The sequence below is a fragment of the Orcinus orca genome, chromosome 3 (assembly GCF_937001465.1).
Source record: "Orcinus orca chromosome 3, mOrcOrc1.1, whole genome shotgun sequence".
Classification (NCBI taxonomy): domain Eukaryota; kingdom Metazoa; phylum Chordata; class Mammalia; order Artiodactyla; family Delphinidae; genus Orcinus; species Orcinus orca.
In genome coordinates, this window is record NC_064561.1 from 122,867,795 (window position 1) to 122,890,640 (window position 22,846).

The following is a 22,846-nucleotide window of genomic DNA, read 5'->3' on the forward strand; positions in this document are numbered from 1 at the left end:
CAATGAGGAAGGTATGATTTAGAAGGTAAAATGACCTCTTGGCTCACCACATCTGTATCTGTGAATGCAAGAGAGAGATTTTATAAAGAATGTAGTATTCTGACTTAGCTTCTCAGGGATCGTTCAGGAGGAAACAATTCGTACCTTAGCACAGTAGCAGAAAACAATTTCCAAATGAAAACATCTATGACAAGAGAGGGTTAAACCTTAGTAAATAAAGGGAAAAGTGGAAATCCTTTGGTTCTTCAGGAGGAGTAAGACTACCTTCTCCTTTTGGGATGCTACATTTCACTCTCTCTCTTGGTCTTCAGTAAAGCCAGAGTTAGATAACCTATCAATAGAATTTCACTTCCTCCCCTTTTTATGACCATTTGTAAAACCCAGTTTGGCTCAACATTTTGCTGTGTTTTGGCTGGTGTTATCAGGCAGGGGTTATCAGGCAGGGACACTCAGCTTAGATTAGACCATGTGGCAACCACAGGGCCTTCAAGACTCATCTAAACATTTGCTCTGTATTGAGCAGGGTCTGCTTGGTCAACACCCAAATACTCAGATATTCTATTCCTAGGTTGTTTTTTTTTTTCCTTACGCACTACAGCCTACTTAATACTTGTTTTCATTTTCCCCATCTCTTCAGTGACAAAACGAGCACTGGAGGAGGGGAGAGCCAGTGGTGTCAATCTCAGCCTTTGGATTACTAAAGATATGGCCATTTGGGCTGAGGCAGGGGTCAGTTTGACATGGAAATAACATCTGCAGAGTTCCTACTAGTGCTGGATATTTTTATGTACTCTCATTTACTTTTTAAAAAATATTTATTTATTTAATTTATTTTTTTGTTTGCATTGGGTCTTAGCTGCGACATGCGGGCTCTTCGTTGTGGCACGCGGGATCTTTCATTGCGGCGCTCAGGCTTCTTTCTAGTCTGGTGCGCAGGCTCCAGGGCGCATGTGCTCTGTAGTTGTGGCATGTGGGTGCCAGGGCCTGTGGGCTCTGTAGTTTGCGGCACGTGGGCTCTCTCCTTGAGGCACGTGAGCTCAGTAGTTGTGGTGCACGGGCTTAGTTGCCCCGTGGCATGTGGCATCTTAGTTCCCTGAACAGGGATTGAACCCACGTCCCCTGCATTGGAAGGCAGATTCTTTACCACTGGACCACCAGGGAAGTCCCTCTCTCATTTACTTTTACAACACCCCTCCAAGATATGTATGATCATTCCCATTTAAAGATGAGGCTTTGGGGCTCAGAGAGATTAAGTAACTTGCTTGAGGTTACACAACTATGACATGTGATTGACGAAGCTGATTTCTGACCGAGGTACAGTTGGACTTTGAATTCTTATCCTTTCTTCTAAGACATGCTGAATACCCCGATTTGCTCTCTTCTTTGTCTCTGATGGCCCACTGTATTCTCCTAAGCACTTCATTATATACCCACAGTTCTTGCACATCTAAGTAACAGGTGGATGTTATAGTTTTAGATTCTATGAAGCCAATAGATCTTTTCTCAGATCTGAAGCTCTTTCTCAAATGCCTCACCTTTAATTGTGTTGTTTGCTCTTCTGTTTGAACCATTCCTACTCTTACCTCCCGGTCTCCACTTTCTGTTTCTGTTCTAGATCTCTGGTTCAGCCCTCTTTTTTTTTTTTTTTTTTGCGGTACGTGGGCCTCTCACTGTTGTGGCCTCTCCCATTGCGGAGCACAGGCTCTGGACGTGCAGCCTCAGCGGCTATGGCTCACAGGCCTAGCCGCTCCGCGGCACATGGGATCTTCCCGGACCGGGGCACGAACCCGTGTCCCCTGCATCGGCAGGTGGACTCTCAACCACTGCGCCACCAGGGAAGCCCCAGCCCTCTTTTCTTAATATGTTCTTTCTCTGATTTAAGATTTGCCCACAATTTCCACTGATAACCCGTCTGCCATTAAGTAACTGCTTGAGCCTCTCTGGGTCTCAGTGTTCTCACCTACAAAATGAAGCCACTGAGTGAGATAATGTCTAAGATTCTTTCCGCCTCTAATTAATTTTTCCCTGGTCGTTACACTTCCCTCACCTCATCTTTTTGTTCTACATTTTTCACTCTATTCTCATCCAACTATCTCAGTCTTCCTAATACGGTCTGTACTCATACTTCTACTGATAGTCTGTTTTACTTGGCCATGGAATGAACGAGAAGCTCTGTCATAACATTCTGTATGCAACCCCACATCGACCGTGATCAACTGACAGATTTTTAGTCATCTTAAATGTGACCATACCCAAGTTAAAAAACTGGAAACCTGTACCTTAAACTTATACAATGTTATATGTCAATTGTATCTCAACAAAGCTGGATAAAAAGAAGAACCCTGGAAACCCAAGCTCCATTTATTTATTTATTTTTTTTAAAAAAATTTATTTATTTTATTTAATTTATTTATTTTTGGCTGCATTGGGTCGTTGTTGCTGCATGTGGGCTTCCTCTAGTTGCGGCGAGCGGGGGCTACTCTTCCTTGCAGTGTGTGGGCTTCTCATTGCGGTGGCTTCTCTTGCTGCAGAGCATGGGCTCTAGGCGCGTGGGCTTCAGTAGTTGTGGCACACGGGCTCAGTAGTTATGGCTTGCGGGCTCTAGAGCGCAAGCTCAGTAGTTGTGGCACATGGACTTCGTTGCTCTGCAGCACGTGGGATCTTCCCGGATCAGGGCTTGAACCCGTGTCCCCTGCGTTGGCAGGCGGATTCTTAACCACTGTGCCACCAGGGAAGCCCCCATTTATTTTTATTGAAGTATAATTGCTTTACAAGGTTGTGTTAGTTTCTGCTATACAATGAAGTGAATCAGCTATATGTGTACATATATCCCTTCCAAGTTCCATTTTTAAATTTTATTCCCTTTGCTTCATTTGTGCACTGTGTTTACACATTGTATTTTTCATCTTTCCTATACGTGCCACCTGTTTATAGAGCTGCCAATGCAATTGTAATTTTAGTTATTAGTAATATTTCTCTTAAATTTCCTGATATCAGCTTGTCTGCTATTGGATGCTTAGTAGGATCCTCATTTTATCATGCAGATGACACTCTCTGATCTTCCTTATCTCTAGAATGATATGAAATATTTTTCAATTTTTATTTCCTGAATTTGGACTTGTTCTACCTTTTATATTTGGTATTCTATTCATGCAGATATTTTCAATGCTAGCGATAGGGTACATGTTAATTTATTTGTTCAACAGATCTGAGTTCTAGTATGTGACAGCAATATTCTAGGCACTAAGGAGGCAGCAGTGAACAAAACAGACAAGAATCTCTGCCCCTATGGAGCTTATATTCCAGGAGAGGAAGAGATAAACAATGAACATAAAATAAAATAAATAGCATGTCAGAGGGCAGTGACTACTTTGGGGAAAAATAAAGTCTAATTGGGAGATGGGCAGTGCTAGAGGGAGGGATTATGATTTTAAGTAAGGCTTTATATAAGAAAATCAAGGCATAAGTGTGGGCATGGGAGGGGCTTTAATTAGTTATAAAAGCAGCTTTGCTGGGAAGTAAGTTTTGAAGAAAAGGCTTTTGAGGAAGGAAGTTTGAAGAATTTAGAAAGTCTTGTTTTTCATTATTAATAAACTAAAACACACAGGGACGGCCAAAGAAGCATAATATATCATCCAATTTAAATTATGTTCCCTCTTTCAAAGGTTATTTACCATGTTCTCTTCTCTGAGTCTGTTACAGGCGTCTTTAAGTCTCATAATGAAGAGAAGAATGAGACAAGGCTAAAAATAAGTGAGGATTGTTTACATTGGTAAAAAGAAGGCTGATGTTTGATTTCACAAAGAATATGAGAATCTACTAGGCAAAGGGCGAGGGTGGTTCTTGTGATTCACTGAGCAAAACAAAACCATGGATTTCATTGAATCTGGAAGATTTTAAGGTCAAATGATATAGAATTTATGCCAGGGAAAACCTTTCCCTGGAGACTTAGTAATAAGATAAAAGGAAAGGCCAGTTTTCTAAAATACTTTGGACGACCAACCCCTGGATTAGAGAGAAATTAAAGGAGAAATGAAAGTAATCGAGCAGAAAGCAAAGCATTCAATAACTATTTTAAGACTAGCACGCACAAAATAAACATGCTATTTCTTTAAAGTTACTAATGCAGAAATAACTGCAAGAAGAATCACTGCTGAGATTTTAAGAGATGGGAAGGCCCAAGGAGATGGGGCACGCAGCCTCTGAAGAGTGATTGTGGGTTTTTTATCCAGTGAGTTAGGGGATTTGACCAAGAGATTCGTTCAGGATTCTTCCTGTTTTCTTAAGATGCCCAAGAAAACCAGGTTAACTTTCCCAGAGCTCCAAACACAAATCTCTGTTTTAGAGACTCAGAAGTGAAACCAAAGTTACCGAGAAGGTCTTTCAAAAAAGCGATGATTAAAACTCCAGCCACCCTGACCCAAATCCCAGTTTTATATCACGGAAATATGATCTAGAGGAGAAAAGCCATTTTGAAACATGTGTGTTATCTCAGCAATACCTTGGCAGTTAGTAATCTGCCAGAGAGAAACTTTTACTAATGAATGCATTCACTTTTTTAAATCACCAGAACAAGTTCAGAAATTATATGGAGAGCTTGTGATTTGGGGTTTCAACAAGATAATTAAAAACTGGGGCTACAGTGATAGGAGTCTGTACTTAATGTCATAAATGCATGAGACTAGAAATGCTATAGTATGACTGTTGACTGTCGTGAGCCCTTTGCTGAGGCAGCTGAAATATCACCAGGCTGATTCATGTCCATGGATGTTTTTGAGCAGCAGCTATAAGCAGCCGCTGTGCTAGACAGTAAGGCTGTAAGGATGAGTGCGATGTTGCGTAGCTGGGAGAAGCCGTTTTAAGTTGGGCTATGTATCATTTTGCTTTTGTTGTCTTCCTTTTACTTTTTAAAAATGTGGTGTTTACACATATACAATGGAATATTATTCAGGCATAAAAAGAAACAAAATTGAGTTATTTGTAGTGAGGTGGATGGACCTAGAGTCTGCCATACTGAGTAAACTAAGTCAGAAAGAGAAAAGTAAATACCATATGCTAACACATACATATGGAATCTAAAAAAAAAAAAGGTTCTGAAGAACCTAGGGGCAGGATAGGAATAAAAATGCAGACGTAGAGAATGGACTTGAGGACACGGGGAGGGGGAAGTGTAAGCTGGGACAAAGTGAGAGAGTGGCATGGACATATATAAACTACCAAATGTAAAATAGCTAGCTAGTGGGAAGTAGCTGCATAGCACAGGGAGATCAGCTTGTTGCTTTGTGAACCACCTAGAGGGGTGGGATAGGGAGGGTGGGAGAGAGACGCAAGAGGGAGGAGACATGGGGATATATGTATATGTATAGCTGATTCACTTTGTTATAAAGCAGAAACTGAAACACCATTGTAAAGCAATTACAATCCAATAAAGATGTTAGAAAAATAAGTGGTGTTTAAACCAGTATTGTAATTTGTTTGCATTTTACTCTGTTTTTCCTTTTCTTGCATCTTTTCCTTCAGCTAAGAGTTGTGGAAACCAGATCTAATCTTCTAATCAGGATTGTTATATAGATTTTATTTTTGGTAGCATAAAATTATTATTTTCATCTCCTAAATTTTGATTCCTTGTTCAGTATTTTTCTCTGGTTTGCCATCCCAAGTTATCCTATTTCATCCTTGTTAATTTTGATCATTCACACAGAACTCCATGTCTCCACTCATGTTGGAAAGTTTTATCCCCCTTCTCTACCCACCTAACTCCACCTACCTTCAAAATGTAGAACAGGGCTTCCCTGGTGGCGCAGTAGTTGAGAGTCTGCCTGCCAATGCAGGGGACATGGGTTTGTGCCCCAGTCCGGGAAGATCCCACATGCCATGGAGCAGCTAGGCCCGTGAGCCATGGCCGCTGAGCCTGTGCGTCCGTAACCTGTGCTCCGCAACGGGAGAGGCCACAACAGTGAGAGGCCAGAGTACCACAAAAAAAAAAAAAAAAAAAAATTGTAGAACAAATCCTGGCTTACTTATGTTGCCTACCTTGGCTTCCTGGTTATTGTTTCTAATGTCTGTATGTTAATTCCTCAACGAGGCAGGAAGCTCATGAGGGTAGGAACCAGACCTCTACTCATTCTCCAGAATGTCTAGCAAAATGTTTTGTACATGGTAAAGCTAGAGAGGGTAAAGTTAACATTTATTTAAGTGCCTAGCAATTACCAGGAATTGTTAAATCTGTATATATTCATATAGAAGATTCACTTCACATTGACTATTGATATATTAATAGAGTTTAATTCAGCACTATTCTGGCAGGCCATTTTCTAAATGCCAGCAGGAACAGTTGACTAGATTTGCATTTGGATTTTTAGATTTTTCTCCTTTGTATCTATTATTGCCATGCTAGTTTGATGGAAGAGAATTTTTTAAAGTTCAAAATGAAAATATTTGATTCTTCTTCCTATCAGATCTCTTGGCATGAAACTGAGCAAAATAGTACTAGGTATTAAGAAACTAGATGTAATTATTTAAAACTGAGAAATTTCAGAGCAACATGGATGTATATTTTGAGAATTGTTTTTCATAAGTTTTAAACTTTCATTAAGCTTCTCAAAAAAGTGAAGTTTTCCTCCTAGTGTTATCCTCACAGACAGCATATCATAAAACGCTGTAAGTTGAACGTATCTTTTGAGAATTTTCATCTAGAGAGGAGGCACATAAAGCTGTGACCAAGATGCTGAGGATGGTAGGGTCTTGTTTTTCAGGTGGTTGGCAACACGACCTCCGGAAGCTACAGTTACAGCATCCAGAAGAGTCTGGCTTTCGCGTATGTCCCTGTAGAGCTAAGTAAAGTGGGACAACAAGTGGAAGTTGAATTATTAGGCAAAAATTACTCAGCAACCGTCATACAAGAACCCTTGGTGTTGACGGAACCAATCAGAAACAAGCTTCAGAAAAAAGGTGGAAAGGACAAAATTTGAAAAGACTTTGAGAAGGCAACTGAATTATGGTTGCTATGTGATTGTATTGAAAATGATAACTGATTTGCTGGGGAATAGGGGAAACCAAAAATTTATTTCAAAATCATCAGAATCTTAAAACCATTCTCTTGTTTCCTAAGCAATATAGAATAATGGATGAGTGATTTACATTGTTCTTTCAGATGAAGAAATTTGAAGCTAATGTTTTTACTATTCTATATTGTTGTTTACGAAACTCGGCAAAACATTTAAGTGTTTGCTAACATACCATCATTATTACAACTGAAGTAGAAAACATTATATAATTTTAGAAACATTTGTATGTGGTTCTTGTTAGCTGAAAACAAATTATGTTTTGTTTTGTTTTTTTTACAAATTATGTTTTACATAAAGACAAAAGCAGTATTGTTGATGGATTTACTTCATTGAAAAATACTAGTTGAATAAGGGATCATTTTAATTTTTCATAATATATCTAGGAAGAAAATAGTAAAATTTAATATTGGTATATGTAACATTTTTATTCAATTCCTTGAAATATTTACTTTCTTAATGTCTTCCCTGAAAGCAGTTTTATGGGATGTCATTATTGTCCTTTCAAAGGTTGTTTTAGAAGAGAAATTGCAAAAGAGGACAGTCTTCCAAAGGAAACGGTACTTGTAAACCTTCTGAGATGAAGCCGAAACATAAATTGTGCCAGTACAAACACAGTCTGAATACTGAACACCTCTCTTTGGGAAAGAATTAATGCAAGTTGACATCACATTGTGCCGTTCTGAATATCATTTCACAAACATTTGACAAAGCAGGTCAAACAAGAGCTTTAAAAGCTGACAGGATTGCCCTTAACATTGTGTACAGCAAGGAAAAAAAGCCATTTAGAAATTATTCTTTGATGTACCTCTTGAAATTATTTGGGTTTAGTTGACAGAATAAATCAAATTTTTCATAAAAGGTAGTTTGTCATTTATCATTTGTTCTACACACACACTTGCTGCCTAGGAAAAGTTCAGTAAATAGGTATTAAAGAAGCTGAATGTGAAGCATAATAAGATTCTATAGTTAGAGTAGATTTTAAAATAATGTCTTAACTTGTAAGTTTTGAAAACATGCCAAATTTACATTTAAATGTTTTATAAAAGTAATCATGTATCAGCACTCTTCAGCATGCCATTCATTTATCTTTGGTATCTCCTCTTACATGAGAAATGAAGGAAATCTTTTTGGTAACAAACATTTGCTAATTATTAAGAATGTTATCCAGACCCTCTCTCCCAGTTCTGGTATAGGGTATAGGTGCTTTTCATTCTCCGCCTCTCTGTAGCCCAATTGTTAATTGTGTTAAAACTAATGAAAGAATTGAGAAAATATAATGCTACATCAGTGGCACAATTTACTAGTTACCTAAGTTGTAACTTTTCAGTAACTAGTTACTGGAAAATTATTTACATAAAATATTATTATAGCAGACTCTAATCAAAGGAACAGTACTCAGAACTTGTGGAGAAGGCAATTGACAATGCAAAAACAAATCTAAAGAAATGGTCATTTATTTTAAAAAGTCAAATTTTAAAGAATGCCAGGAGAAACAACAAAAGATGCTGATCTTACATTGCTAGAAGAAATCAGTAAAGCAGTATTTGAATGCCTTCATCTTTTTCACCAATAATTGGGCACTTGTTCTAAAGCAATAGATCAAATAACGTCAGAGTTTGTTACCATTCAGCCACTTTCTCTGATTTTTAGCAGATGAAGAAAAACTTCAGAAGTTTTTACTGTATGTAATAGAAATGTATGATGAATTTTCTGATGAAGATATTTTAGTGGAAACTTTTTAACTATAGACATGTTTGAAAGCCACTATAATTGTTCCCAAAGAACCAAAGGCAGTATTGCAATTCCTGCAGTTTGTTGTGAAAGATTTTTATGAATTTCTGCCAAACTTGTCATTATGTTAAAGTCCTTTCCTAGTTGTTTTTACATCTGTTGCTCAGGTAAAAGAAACTTTTGAAATTAAAAGCTTAAAAAATGTTCTTCTATCAACTTTGTGCAAAGATAACTGGATAAATCTGCCTATACTGTCTGGTAAATATTAATATGCAAAGAAAAAATTCAGTGAAGTCACTGCAAAGCTTAAAAACAGAAAAGGTTTATTATTCACAGGCAACAGACCACTTTATTACAATAGACCAATTTGTGGGTATAAATATTTTCCTTTTTCAAAACTACTTAATATAATTTAAAAATATTAACCCCTTGCTTTTTCATACTATAACATTTATTTTATTTCTATTTTTCTTATTTATTACTGGCATGACTATATATTCAAAGTTAATAGAAACTTGTCACTCTTTGCATTTCTTTTCTGGTTGTTATTTCATTTTGCAATTATTACTAAAAATAATTGTGTCATGTAAAAGGGGCAGAGAATCATTAAAAAATGGTCATCCAGGGTGGCTTCTTCGCTCACAAGTCTGGCACCTCACTAAGGTTGATGGCAACACCTGGGGCTGGCAGGGCACCTCTCTCCATGTGGCCTCACTGTGTGACTAACTTGCCAGGTAGTTCAGAGGAGGGAACTTAACATGGAGAACCAGCGAGGGATGCCAGCTGCCAAGCTGACACTAGGACCATACAGGGAGGGGCTGCTAGTGGGAGCAGGAACCATAGAAGAGATGTATCCACACCGGTGAAGATGCTGCCCGAAGCAGACAGAAGGGAAGAAACACCCTGGCTTGTTTCTTCCTTCCACCTTCCAGTCTCTCACAAGTGCCTCCCACTGGATGAACCTAGCTGGGAGCCTGGGATATGTAGTTTGTAGGGTTTGGCCCACCTGTGATACAGAGCAGAGAAAAGAAAGATCATGAAATGGATCGCATCGCAAAGGACAATGACTGGCATACAACACCAGCGTTCTGTTCAGCCCTGGCCAAAGGGTCAAGAGGTGCAAACATGGCTACTAGCATGGAAGGAGGTTGTGGGATGGGCTAACACATTTAAAAGGGCTACTTACATTATAATTTTTAAAAAGCATGGTGTATGGACTTCCCTGATGGCACAGTGATTAAGAATCCACCTGCCAATGCAGGGGACATGAGTTCGAGCCCTGGTCCGGGAAGATCCCACATGCCGTGGAGCAACTAAGCCCGTGTGCCACAACTACTGAGCCTGCGCTCTAGAGCCCGCGAGCCACAGCTACTGAGCCCACGTGCCACAACTACTGAAGCCTGCACGCCTAGAGCCCGTGCTCTGCAACAAGAGAAGCCACTGCAATGAGAAGCCTGTGCACCGGAATGAAGAGTAGCCCCCGCTTGCCACAACTAGAGAAAGCCCGCACGCAGCAATGAAGACCCAACACAGCCAAAAAAATAAATAATAAATAAATTTTTTTAAAAAGCATGGTGTATTACAATACACAACGTGCTATTATTTAGGTTCAAATTGGAAAAAATGTGAACATTTAAATTGCATTTATATATTATAGACTATCTCTGGAAGAGTAACACTAGTATTTCTGGGGAGGGGTTGAAATTTACTTTTCACTGTATGCCTTTTTAGATTTATTTAAATTATGTACATGTTTCACTTTTTAAAAGACCATATATAGTGCTTTCTTACCTAGTAAAAGTAGGTTCTTATTTTTTGGTCATATAATGTGACCCTCTATTTTTTAATATTCACATTGGTTTGAGATATTTAAGGATGGCTGGAAAGAGTTGGCTTAGAACCGCTTAAGAAATTGGTATACAATATAAAAAAATTCAATACAGATAAAGTGAATGCAATTCAGTTGTTGTATATAATAAATATTGTGTGAACACTAAGGCTCAGGCTGGGTGAAAGCTGAGGCTAAGGAAAAAAGATACAAGACAAAATGCAATACCAGCATCCTGTTTCTTGATCAGGATGGTGGTTACATGAGTCTGTTCACTTTGTGAGAATTCATTGACCTATGTACACTTCTGTGCACTGTCTTAAGCACACAGAAAATGCTATGTCAAAATCTTTTTTATACAAATGGTAGTATTTTCCACTATCTACTCTCATCTAGTTGGTTTTGAGGAGGTAGGAGGTGATAAGCAACGGGCAAGATGAGGGGATCAAAGGAGTTTCGAGTTGGCCATAGCTGTTTTTAGCCAGACTCTCAATTTCAGAAATAGGGAGAATTTTCAGAGCTAAAAGAAATCTTTCTTCTTTTTTTAAATTGATCCTTTTCCTCTCAATACACACACGTACACTAACACACAAAACAAAACAAACAATAAACTGAAGGTGCTTCTTAGAGAAAATTACCTTCCTATGTGCTTGGAGACTTGATGATTCTTAATGCCTTGGCAGTAGTTAGCACTGATAGCAGTTAATGCATATAACTGATGCATGTAACTACTGCCAACTTATACACTCATCTCTAAGTCCAGTATGTGACCTTACAAGCCTTTAAGAAGACTCTCACCCCCTCACTTAGATATGGTAGAAACAAACCCATCCCAGATCAATTTTCAAAACTAAATATATTTTGAAACTAATTTAATAGCTGACATCTAAAATAACAAAGTATGGCTATTCTTTCTGATATTCAAGTCTATCTCCTTCTGGACTATTCAAGGTAGTATGGGGCAATGAGTAACACCAACCACAATTAACCACATTTCGTTAGTAAACTTTAGTTTTTCTCTCTGAAGAAAGACCTCTTGCCATTCTTATCTCTACCCCAACGGTTAAACCTTTAGAGATAACATATTTAAAATGTTTAGCCTTTGTATACAAAGTTTATCATATTCAAAGGCACTGAAACCAAACAGGTTGAGACAAGCATTGAAACACAGGTATCATGACTTCTGAGCATAGCTTATAGCCAGTTAGCACCATGACAAGAACCTGAGTCTCTGCAAACCAGAGAAATAAAGAAGTACAACAAAAGCATCTATGATTTTCTCAGTGTATGGCCTTCGGGCTTTACAACCATGTTCACTGGGGGATATTTATTCTTAGCACTCTGTTCTAACTTAAAGTGCATTTTACTTTTTGTTTAAATGTAAATTATGTTATTACAAAATTGTTAATAATAATACTATTAGAAACAGATAATATATGCTCAGAGTTTAAAATTTAGGTGTAAGGGATATATTGTGAAAGTCAGTTTCTCTCCTATCCCTGTCTGCAGTCAATCAGCCTATCCAAAGACAACCAATGTTATCATTTCTTCTGTATCCTTCTTGAGATTCTCTGTAAGTATGTAAGCATTTCTCTCTCTCAGTATACGAATATATGTGTGTATATGTACATACATATGTATATATACACACATTTATGCATGTCATTTTAAACAAATGAAAACATACCAAGCATAATGTTCTTTGCCTAACTTAAAAAAATTAACAATATATCTTGAAGATTATTCCATATCATCCTTTTAAAACAATTATTTTGACCAGGCCCCACTATTTACCTTTTTCTAATAAAAAAATAAGGCCAAAATGAATATCTTGATGCATATGATGTTTCTGACACTGAGTACATCTGAAGGATAAGTTCCTACAACTGGAACTGCAGGATTAAAGTGTATGTGTGTTCTGGTAGACATGCAGAATTCTTCCCCGTAGAGGTTGTGCCACATTTCACTTGTGGTTAGTGTATGAGGGCTTACTTGACCCAAACAGTAAGTTCTCACGAGTGTCAGTGGTATGTTATTGAAGTTGCAACCTGTATTTCTCACTTGAGTGATGTTAACATGTGTTCATATATATATATATATATATATATATATATATTTTTTTTTTTTTTGCGGTATGCCGGCCTCTCACTGTCATGGCCTCTCCCATTGCGGAGCACAGGCTCCGGACGTGCAGGCCCAGCAGCCATGGCTCATGGGCCCAGCTGCTCTGCGGCATGTGGGATCCTCCCAGACCGGGGCACGAACCCGCGTCCCCTGCATTGGTAGGCGGACTCTCAACCACTGCGCCACCAGGGAAGCCCTGTGTTCGTATATTTAATAACCACTTATATTTCCTTTTCTGTAAACGATTATGTTCCTATATTTTGCCTATTTAAAAGGGATTGTTGGTCTTTTTCTTACTGATTTTTAGGAGTTAAGAGATTTTTAACTGTAGGTTAAATGGGTTTTGTGTGGGTTAGAATGCAAATCAGGTGTTTCTAATATCTTTTCTATGTAAAACATATATCCCAAGTTCCAAGCACCCCACCTACCAAATAATTAACTTTAATACCAACTTGTGAGTTGTGAGCTGCCTTTCTTTCAGTCCTAATTTTTGCATTTTCAAACTGATTGGAATGCTTTTTATTTTATTTTATATTATTTTATGTGATTATATACTGGGAAAACCCTAAAAAAAATCAATGATTAAACTAAAACAATAAAATAATTATTTGGCAGAATATAAATTACCAAACAGAAATCAGTAGCCATCATGTCCACAAAAAATAACCAGTTAAAAGATAGAGAAAAAGGTAAAGAAAGCCCCATTTCAGTAGCAACACAGAAGATAAAATACTTAGGAATAAATTTAACAAGACAAGTACAGGGGGAGACCTTCAAGATGGCAGAGGAATAAGACATAGAGATCACCTTCCTTCCCACAAATACATCAGAAATACATCTACATGTGGAACAACTCCTACAGAACACCTACTAAACACTGGCAGAAAACGTCAGACTTCCCAAAAGATATATGTTTTTTTCCATTTTCACTTTTTGTGAGTGTATATTTGTATGCTTCTTTGTGTGATTTTGTCTGTATAGCTTTGCTTTTACCATTTGTCCTACAGTTCTGTCTGTTTTTATTTTCATTTTTAAATACAGTTCTTAGCACTTGTTTTCATTGGTGGATTTATTTTTTGGTTTGGTTACTCTCTTCTTTCTTTTTTTATTACTTTTCAATTTTTTTATTTTTAATAATTAAAATTATTTTATTTTAATAACTTTATTTCTTTTTATGTTCTTTCTTTCTTTCTCCCTTTTCTTCTGAGCCATGTGGCTGACAGGGTCTTGGTGCTCTGGCTGGGTGTCAGGCCTATGCCTCTGAGGTGGGAGAGCTGAGTTCAGGACATTGATCCACTAGAAACCTCCCAGCTCCACGTAATATCAAATGGCGAAGCTCTCCCAGAGATTTCCATCTCAACACTAAGACCAAGCTCCACTCAACAACCAGCAAGCTACAGTGCTGAACACCCTATGCCAAACAACTAGCAAGACAGGAGCACAACACCACCCGTTAGCAGAGAGGCTGCCTAAAGTCATAAAAAGGTCACAAACACCACAAAACACAACACTGGATGTGGTCCTGCCCACCAGAAAGACAAGATCCAGCCTCATCCACCAGAACACAGGAACTAGTCCCTTCCACCAGGAAGCCTGCACAACCCACTGAACCAACCTTAGCCACTGGGGAAGGACACCAAAAACAACGGGAACTACAAACCTGCAGCCTGCGAAAAGGAGACCCCAAACACAGTAAGTTAAGCAAAATGAGAAGACAGAGAAACACACAGCAGATGAAGGAGCAAGCTAAAAACCCACCAGACCAAACAAATGAAGAGGAAATAGGCAGTCTACCTGAAAAAGAATTCAGAGTAATGATAGTAAAGATGAGCCAAAATCTTGGAAATAGAATGGAGAAAATACAAGAAACATTTAACATAGACTTAGAAGAACTAAAGAGCAAACAATGATGAACAACACAATAAATGAAATTAAAAATTCTCTAGAAGGAATCAATAGCAGAATAACTGAGGCAGAAGAACGGATAAGTGACCTGGAAGACAGAATGGTGGAAATAACTACTGCAGAGCACAATAAAGAAAAAAGAATGAAAAGAATTAAGTACAGTCTTAGAGACCTCTGGGACAACATTAAATGCACCAACGTTCGAATTATAGGGGTCCCAGAAGAAGAGAAAAAGAAAGGGACAGAAAATATTTGAAGAGATTATAGTTGAAAACTTCCCTTATATGGGAAAGGAAATAGTCAATCAAGTCCAGGAAGCACAGAGAGTCCAATACAGGATAAATCCAAGAAGAAACACACCAAGACACATATAAATCAAACTATCAAAAATTAAATACAAAAAAAAAAATTAAAAGCAGCAAGGGAAAAATAACATACAAGGGAATCCCCATAAGGTTAACAGCTGATCTTTCAGCAGAAACTCTGCAAGCCAGAAGGGAGGGGCAAGACATATTTAAAGTGATGAAAGGGAAAAACCTACAATGAAGATTACCCAGCAAGGATCTCATTCAGATTCAGTGGAGAAATTAAAACCTTTACAGACAAGCGAAAGCTAAGAGAAATCAGCACCACCAAACCAGCTTTACAACAAAGGCTAAAGGGACTTCTCTAGGCAGGAAACACAAGAGAAGGAAAAGACCTACAATAACAAACCCCAAACAATTAAGAAAATGGTAATAGGAACATACATTATTGACAATTACCTTAAATGTAAATGGATTAAAAGCTCCAACCAAAAGACATAGACTGGCCCAATGGATACAAAAATAAGACCCATATATATGCTGTCTACAAGAGACCCACTTCAGACTTGGGACACATACAGACTGAAAGTGAGGGGATGGAAAACGATATTCCATGCAAATGGAAATCAAAAAAAGCTGGAGTAGCAATTCTCATATCAGACAAAATAGACTTTAAAATAAAGACTATTACAAGAGACAAAGAAGGACACTACATAATGATCAAGGGCTCAATCCAAGAGCAAGATATAGCAATTGTAAATATTTATGCACCCAATACAGGAGCACCTCAATACATAAGGCAAATGCTAACAACTTTAATAGGGGAAATTGACAGTAACACAATAATAGCAGGGGACTTTAACACCCCACTTTCACGAATAGACAGATTATCCAAAACGAAAATAAATAAGGAAACACAAGCTTTAAATGATACATTAAACAAGATGGACTTAATTGATATTCATAGGACATTCCATCCAAAAACAACAGAATACACTTTCTTCTCAAATGCTCTTGGAACATTCCCAGGATAGATCATATCTTGGGTCACAAATCAAGCCTTGGTAAATTTAAGAAAATTGAAATTGTATCAAGTATCTTTTCTGACCACAATGCTATGAGACTAGATATCAGTTACAGGAAAACAATCTGTAAAAAATACAAACACATGGAGGCTAAACAATACACTACTTAATAACCAAGAGATCACTGAAGAAATCAAAGAGGAAGTCAAAAAATACCTAGAAACAAATGACAATGAAAACACAGCAACCCAAAACCTATGGGATGCGGCAAAAGCAGTTCTAAGAGAGAAGTTTATAGCAATACAATACTACCTCACAAAACAAGAAATATCTCAAATAAACAACCTAACCTTACAACCTAAAGCTATTAGAGAAAGAAGAACAAAAATCCCCCAAAGTTAGCAGAAGGAAAGAAATCATAAAGTTCAGATCAGAAATAAATGAAGAACAAATGAAGGAAACGATAGCAAAGATCAATCAAATTAAAATCTGGTTCTTTGAGAAGATAAACAAAATTGATAAACCATTAGCCAGACTCATCAAGAAAAAAGGAAGAAGACTCGAATCAATAGAATTAGAAATGAAAAAGGAGAAGTAACAACTGACACTGCAGAAATACAAAGGATCATGAGAGATTCCTACAAGCAGCTATATACAAATAAATTGGACAACCTGGAAGAAAAATGGACAAATTCTTAGAAATGCACAACCTTCCAAGACTGAACCAGGAAGAGATAGAAAATATAAACAGACCAATCACAAGCTTTGAAATTGAGGCTGTGATTAAAAATCTTCCAACAAACAGAAGCCCAGGACCAGATGGCTTCACAGGCAAATTCTATCAAACATTTAGAGAAGAGCTAACAACTATCCTTCTCAAACTCTTTCAAAATATAGCAGAGGGAGGAACACTCCCAAACTCATTCTACGAAGCCACCATCACCCTGATACCAAAACCAGACAAAGATGTCACAAAGAAAGAAAACTACAGGCCAATATCACTGATGAACATAGATGCAAAAATCCTCAACAAAACACTAGCAAACAGAATCCTACAGAACATTAAAAGGATCATACACCATGATCAAGTGGGGTTTATCCCAGGAATGCAAGGATTCTTCAATATATGCAAATCAATCAATGTGATAAACCATATTAACAAATTGAAGGAGAAAAACCGTATGATCAGCTCAATAGATGCAGAAAAAGCTTTCAAAAAAAATTCAACACCCATTTATGATAAAAACTCTCCAGAAAGTAGGTATAGAGGGAACTTACCTCAACATAATGAAGGCCATATATGACAAACCCACAGCCAACATCATTCTCAATGGTGAAAAACTGAAACCATTTCCGCTAAGATCAGGAAGAGGGCAAGGTTGTCCACTCTTACCACTATTATTCAACATAGTTTCGGAAGTCCTAGCCACAGCAATCAGAGAGGAAAAAGAAATAAAAGGAATACAAATTGGAAAAGAAGAAGTAAAACTGTCACTGTTTGCAGATGACATGATACTATACATAGAGAATCCTAAAGATGCTACCAGAAAACTGCTAGAGCTAATCAATGAATTTGGTAAAGTTGCAGGATACAAAATTAATGCACAGAAATCTCTTGCATTCCTATACACTAATGATGAAAAATCTGAAAGAGGAATTATGGAAACACTCCCATTTACCATTGCAACAAAAAGAATAAAATACCTAGGAATAAACCAACCCAAGGAGACAAAAGACCTGTATGCAGAAAACTATAAGACACTGATGAAAGAAATTAAAGATGATACCAACAGATGGAGAGATATACCATGTTCTTGGATATGAATCAATATTGTGAAAATGACTATACTACCCAAAGCAATCTACAGATTCAATGCAATCCCTATCAAATTACCAATGGCATTTTTTACGGAACTAGAACAAAAAATCTTAAAATTCGTATGGAGACACAAAGACCCCGAATAGCCAAAGCAGTCTTGAGGGGAAAAAACGGAGCTGGAGCAATCAGACTCCCTGAATTCAGACTATACTATAAAGCTACAGTAGTCAAGACAATATGGTACTGGCACAGAAACAGAAACATAGATCAATGGAACAAGATAGAAAGCCCAGAGATAAACCCACACACCTATGGTCAAATAATCTATGACAAAGGAGGTAAGGATATACAATGGAGAAAAGATAGTCTCTTCAGTAAGTGGTGCTGGGAAAACTGGAAAGCTACATGTAAAAGAATGAAATTAGAACACTCCCTAATACCATACACAAAAATAAACTCAAAATGGATTAGAGACCTAAATGTAAGACCAGACACTATAAAATTCTTAGAGGAAAATATAGGAAGAACACTCTTTGACATAAATCACCACAAGATGTTTTTTGATCCACCTCCTAGAGTAATGGAAATAAAAACAAACAAGTGGGATGCAATGAAACTTCAAAACTTTTGCACAGCAAAGGAAACCATAAACAAGACGAAAAGACAACCCTCAGAATGGGAGAAAATATTTGCAAATGAATCAATGGACAAAGGATTAATCTACAAAATATATAAACAGCTCATGCAGCTCAATATGAAAAAAACAAACAACCGAATCCAAAAATGGGCAGAAGACCTAAATAGACATTTCTCTAAAGAAGACACACAGATGGCCAAGAAGCACATGAAAAGCTGCTCGACATCACTCATTATTAGAGAAATGCAAATCAAAACTACAATGAGGTATCACCTAACACCAGTTAGATGGGCATCATCAGGAAATCTATAAACAACAAATGCTGGAGAGGGTGTGGAGAAAAGGGAACCCTCTTGCACTGTTGCTGGGAATGTAAATTGATACAGCCATTATGGAGAACAGTATGGAGGTTCCTTAAAAAACTAAAAATAGAATTACCATATGATCCAGCAATCGCACTACTGGGCATATACCCAGAGAAAACCACAATTCAAACAGACACATGCACCCCAATGTTCATTGCAGCACTATTTACAATAGCCAGGTCATGGAAGCAACCTAAATGCCCATCAATAGACGAATGGATAAAGAAGATGTGGTACATATACACAATGGAATATTAGTCAGCCATAAAAAGGAACGAAATTGGGTCATTTGTTGAGACGTGGATGGATCTACAGACTGTCATACAAAGTGATGTAATTCAGAAAGAGAAAAACAAATATTGTATATTAACGCATATATGTGGAACCTAGAAAAATGGTACAGATGAACTGGTTTGCAGGGCAGAAATTGAGACACAGGTGTAGAGAACAAACATATGGACACCAAGGGGGGAAAGCTGAAGGGGGTGGTGGTGGTGGTGTGATGAATTGGGCGATTAGGATTGACATGTATACACTGATGTGTATAAAATTGATGACTAATAAGAACCTGCTGTAAAAATAAATAAATAAAATTCAAAAATTCAAGAAAAAATAATCTGCCGTTTTTTTCCTCTTCTCCAAAGACACAAGATAATTATGATTGTGGGTTTTAAAAGTTCTAATAATTTAAAAAAAAAACTCTGTACTTTAAAAAAATAAACAATAAATGCTGGAGAGGGTGTGGAGAAAAGGGAACCCTCTTGCACTGTTGGTGGGAATGTAAATTGATACAGCCACTATGGAGAACAGTATGGAAGTTCCTTAAAAAACTAAAAATAGAACTACCATATGACCCAGCAATCCCACTACTGGACATATACCCTAAGAAAACTATAATTCAAAAAGAGTCATGTACCACTTTGTTCATTGCAGCTCTATTTACAATAGCCAGGACATGGAAGCAACCTAAGTGTCCATCGACAGATGAATGGATAAAGAAGATGTGGTATATATATATATATATATATATATATATATATATATATATATATACACACAATGGAACATCACTCAGCCATAAAAAGGAACAAAATTGAGTTATTTGTAGTGAAGTGGATGGACCTAGAGACTGTCATACAGTGTGAAGTAAGAGAAAAATAAATACCGTATGCTAACACATATATATGGAATTTTAAAAAAATGGTTCTGAAGAACCTAGGGGTAGGACAGGAATAAACACGCAGACGTAGAGAATGGACTTGAGGACACGGGAAGGGGGAAGTGTAAGCTGGGACAAAGTGAGAGAGTGGCATGGACATATATAAACTACCAAATGTAAAATAGATAGCTACTGGGAAGCCGCATAGGACAGGGAGATCAGCTTGTTGCTTTGTGTCCACCTAGAGGAGTGGGATAGGGAGGGTGGGAGGGGGACGCAAGAGGGAGGAGATATGGGGATATATGTATATGTGTAGCTGGTTCACTTTGTTATAAAGCAGAAACCAACACACCATTGTAAAGCAATTATACTCCAATAAAGATATATTTTTTTTAAAGTATAAAACTGATATGAGGAAAAATTTAAAACTTCTAAAAAACACAAAAGTAGACCTTAATAAATGAAATATACCCTTTCATTTTAGATATGGAACTTCATATCATAAAGATTTCAGTTGTCCCTTAGTTTATAAATTTAATGCAATTCCAATAAAAATACCAATAAACATTTTTGTGGAACTGGACATGTTTATATTAAAGTTTATATTAAAACATGCAGGAATAGTTAGGAAAATATTAAAAATTAAAAGTTCTGAGGAGTCACTGTCCCTATCACTCATTAAAACACTGTAAAGCCTCTGTAACTGAAATGGTGTGGTACTGAGTCCATGAGTCAACAGGTAGTCCAGTGGAATAGAATAGAATAAAGAGCCCAGAAATAGACCCAAGTATATATGGAAATTAAGCATATGATAAAGGTGGCATCTCATATCACTGGGGCAATGATGGACTTCTTTATGAGTGGAGGTGGGATAACTGAGTAGCCATTTGGAAAAAGATAAAATTAGATCCCTATCTCACATCATACACAAAAATAAATGCCAATAGATCAGGGATTTAAATGTAAAAACTGAAACCATACAAGTACTAGAAAGAAAAATATGGGTGAATTTGACTTAAACATTAGTGTAAGGAAAGTCTAACTCAAATCCATATGCAGTACAACAAGAAAATACTGATAAACTTGCCTACATAAAAAATAACTTTGGGGCTTCCCTAGTGGCGCAGTGGTTGAGAGTCCGCCTGCCGATGCAGGAGACACGGGTTCATGCCCCGGTCCGGGAAGATCCCACATGCCACGGACCGGCTAGGCTCGTGAGTCATGGCCGCTGAGCCTGCGCGTCCGGAGCCTGTGCTCCGCAACGGGAGAGGCCACAACAGTGACAGGCCCGCGTACCGCAAAACATTTGACAATTGACAAACTGGGAGAAAATATTTGTGATATAAATCACAAAGAGGTGATATATCGAATATAGAAAGAACTCTTAAAACTGAGGGGAAAATGACCAAAAACCCAATTGAGAATGACATGGACAATTCAGAAAAATGATGTAAAAATGTCCCTTCAACATATGAAAAGATGTTTAACCTTACTCATAATAAGAGAAATACAAAAAGAAAAACAAACAAAAACTATACTGAAATACCATTTCTCTTATCAGATTGGAAAAATTAAAAAGCATAGTATTTTTTAATGGCTGGTGATAGTGAAAATTGATACAACCCATACACATATGGAAGAGGGGAAAATAGAATTGGAGGTGTTCACTATGAACTCATGGTTTTATATCTATACATATGTATCTATATAATATGTGTGTGTATATATGTATATATATAAATAATGTATATGTGTACACATATATCTAGTTTCCATCTTTTTTTTAATATATATATATTTATTTATCTTTGGCTGTGTTGGGTCTTCAGTGCTGCGTGTGAGCTTTCTCTAGTTGCGGTGAGCGGGGGCTACTCTTTGTTGCGGTGCGTGGGCTTCTCATTGCAGTGGCTTCTCTTGTTGTGGAGCATGGGCTCTGGGTGTGCAGGCTTCAGTAGTTGTGGCACGCAGGCTCAGTAGTTGTGGTGCACGGGCTTAGTTGCTCCGCGGCATGTGGGATCATCCCAGACCAGGGCCTGAACCCATGTCCCTTGCATTGGCAGGCAGATTCTTAACCACTGAGCCACCAGGGAAGTCCTAGTTTCCATCTTTAGTGGGAGGTCCTACAAGCAGTGACAGCCCAGTAACAATGAGTACACCTATAGCACAGATCTTGGTTTCTAGAAGCCATCCTCCACTAAAAGGAATCGGGGTTCCTTCGAGAAATGGCTGATTCCAGGGTTAGGGAAGGAAAAGTACAAGATGAATCTAGAATATCTTGTTGTATCAAAAAGTGAGGGGATGGGCTTCCCTGGTGGTGCAGTGGTTGAGAGTCCGCCTGCCGATGCACGGGACACGGGTTCGTGCCGCGGTCCGGGAAGATTCCACATGCCGCGGAGCGGCTGGGCCCATGAGCCATGGCCGCTGAGCCCGCGCGTCCGGAGCCTGTGCTCCGCAGCAGGAGAGGCCACAACAGTGAGAGGCCCGCGTACCGCAAAAAAAAAAAAAAAAAAAAAAGAAGTGAGGGAGTACTCAAAGATTAAAGAGGACATGCCAAAAGGATACAAGAGCCAGACTGAAGGGGCTCCCACTGGCCAAATCAGAGAAAAGTTGAGCACTGAAATAAAGTATTATAGCATACTGATTAAAATAATAATCTATGAGTTCAGAGTGATACAAATAAATAAACAAATGGGGAAGAATGCAAAGTTCTTCCTTACAGTAGAAAGACAACTGATAAATTATAGAAAGAATGATAGAATTAGAAAATCACCATTTGGCAATCATCCTAATATTGATTGAAGCAAGAAGCATTAGTTTTAGCAAGTGCTAAAACCAATAAGCAAAAGTTTTAGGAATAACAGAATACATACATATTCTCAGA

General features: G+C 37.8%; 1 protein-coding gene across 2 annotated transcripts in view; it reads left to right on the forward strand.

Moving 5' to 3' along the window:
* DMGDH (dimethylglycine dehydrogenase) overlaps positions 1–12,687 on the forward strand; it is a 66,184-nt gene extending 53,497 nt beyond the window's left edge. The window contains exon 16 of one of the 2 annotated variants that reach the window (XM_033430084.2): positions 6,741–12,687. In XM_033430084.2, the coding sequence (XP_033285975.1) occupies positions 6,741–6,971 (231 nt within the window). In that variant the 3' untranslated portion in view covers positions 6,972–12,687. The remainder of the gene's footprint in view (positions 1–6,740) is intronic. The other variant, XM_004270839.4, reaches the window with a different exon arrangement.
* Positions 12,688–22,846: the final 10,159 nt, after the last annotated feature.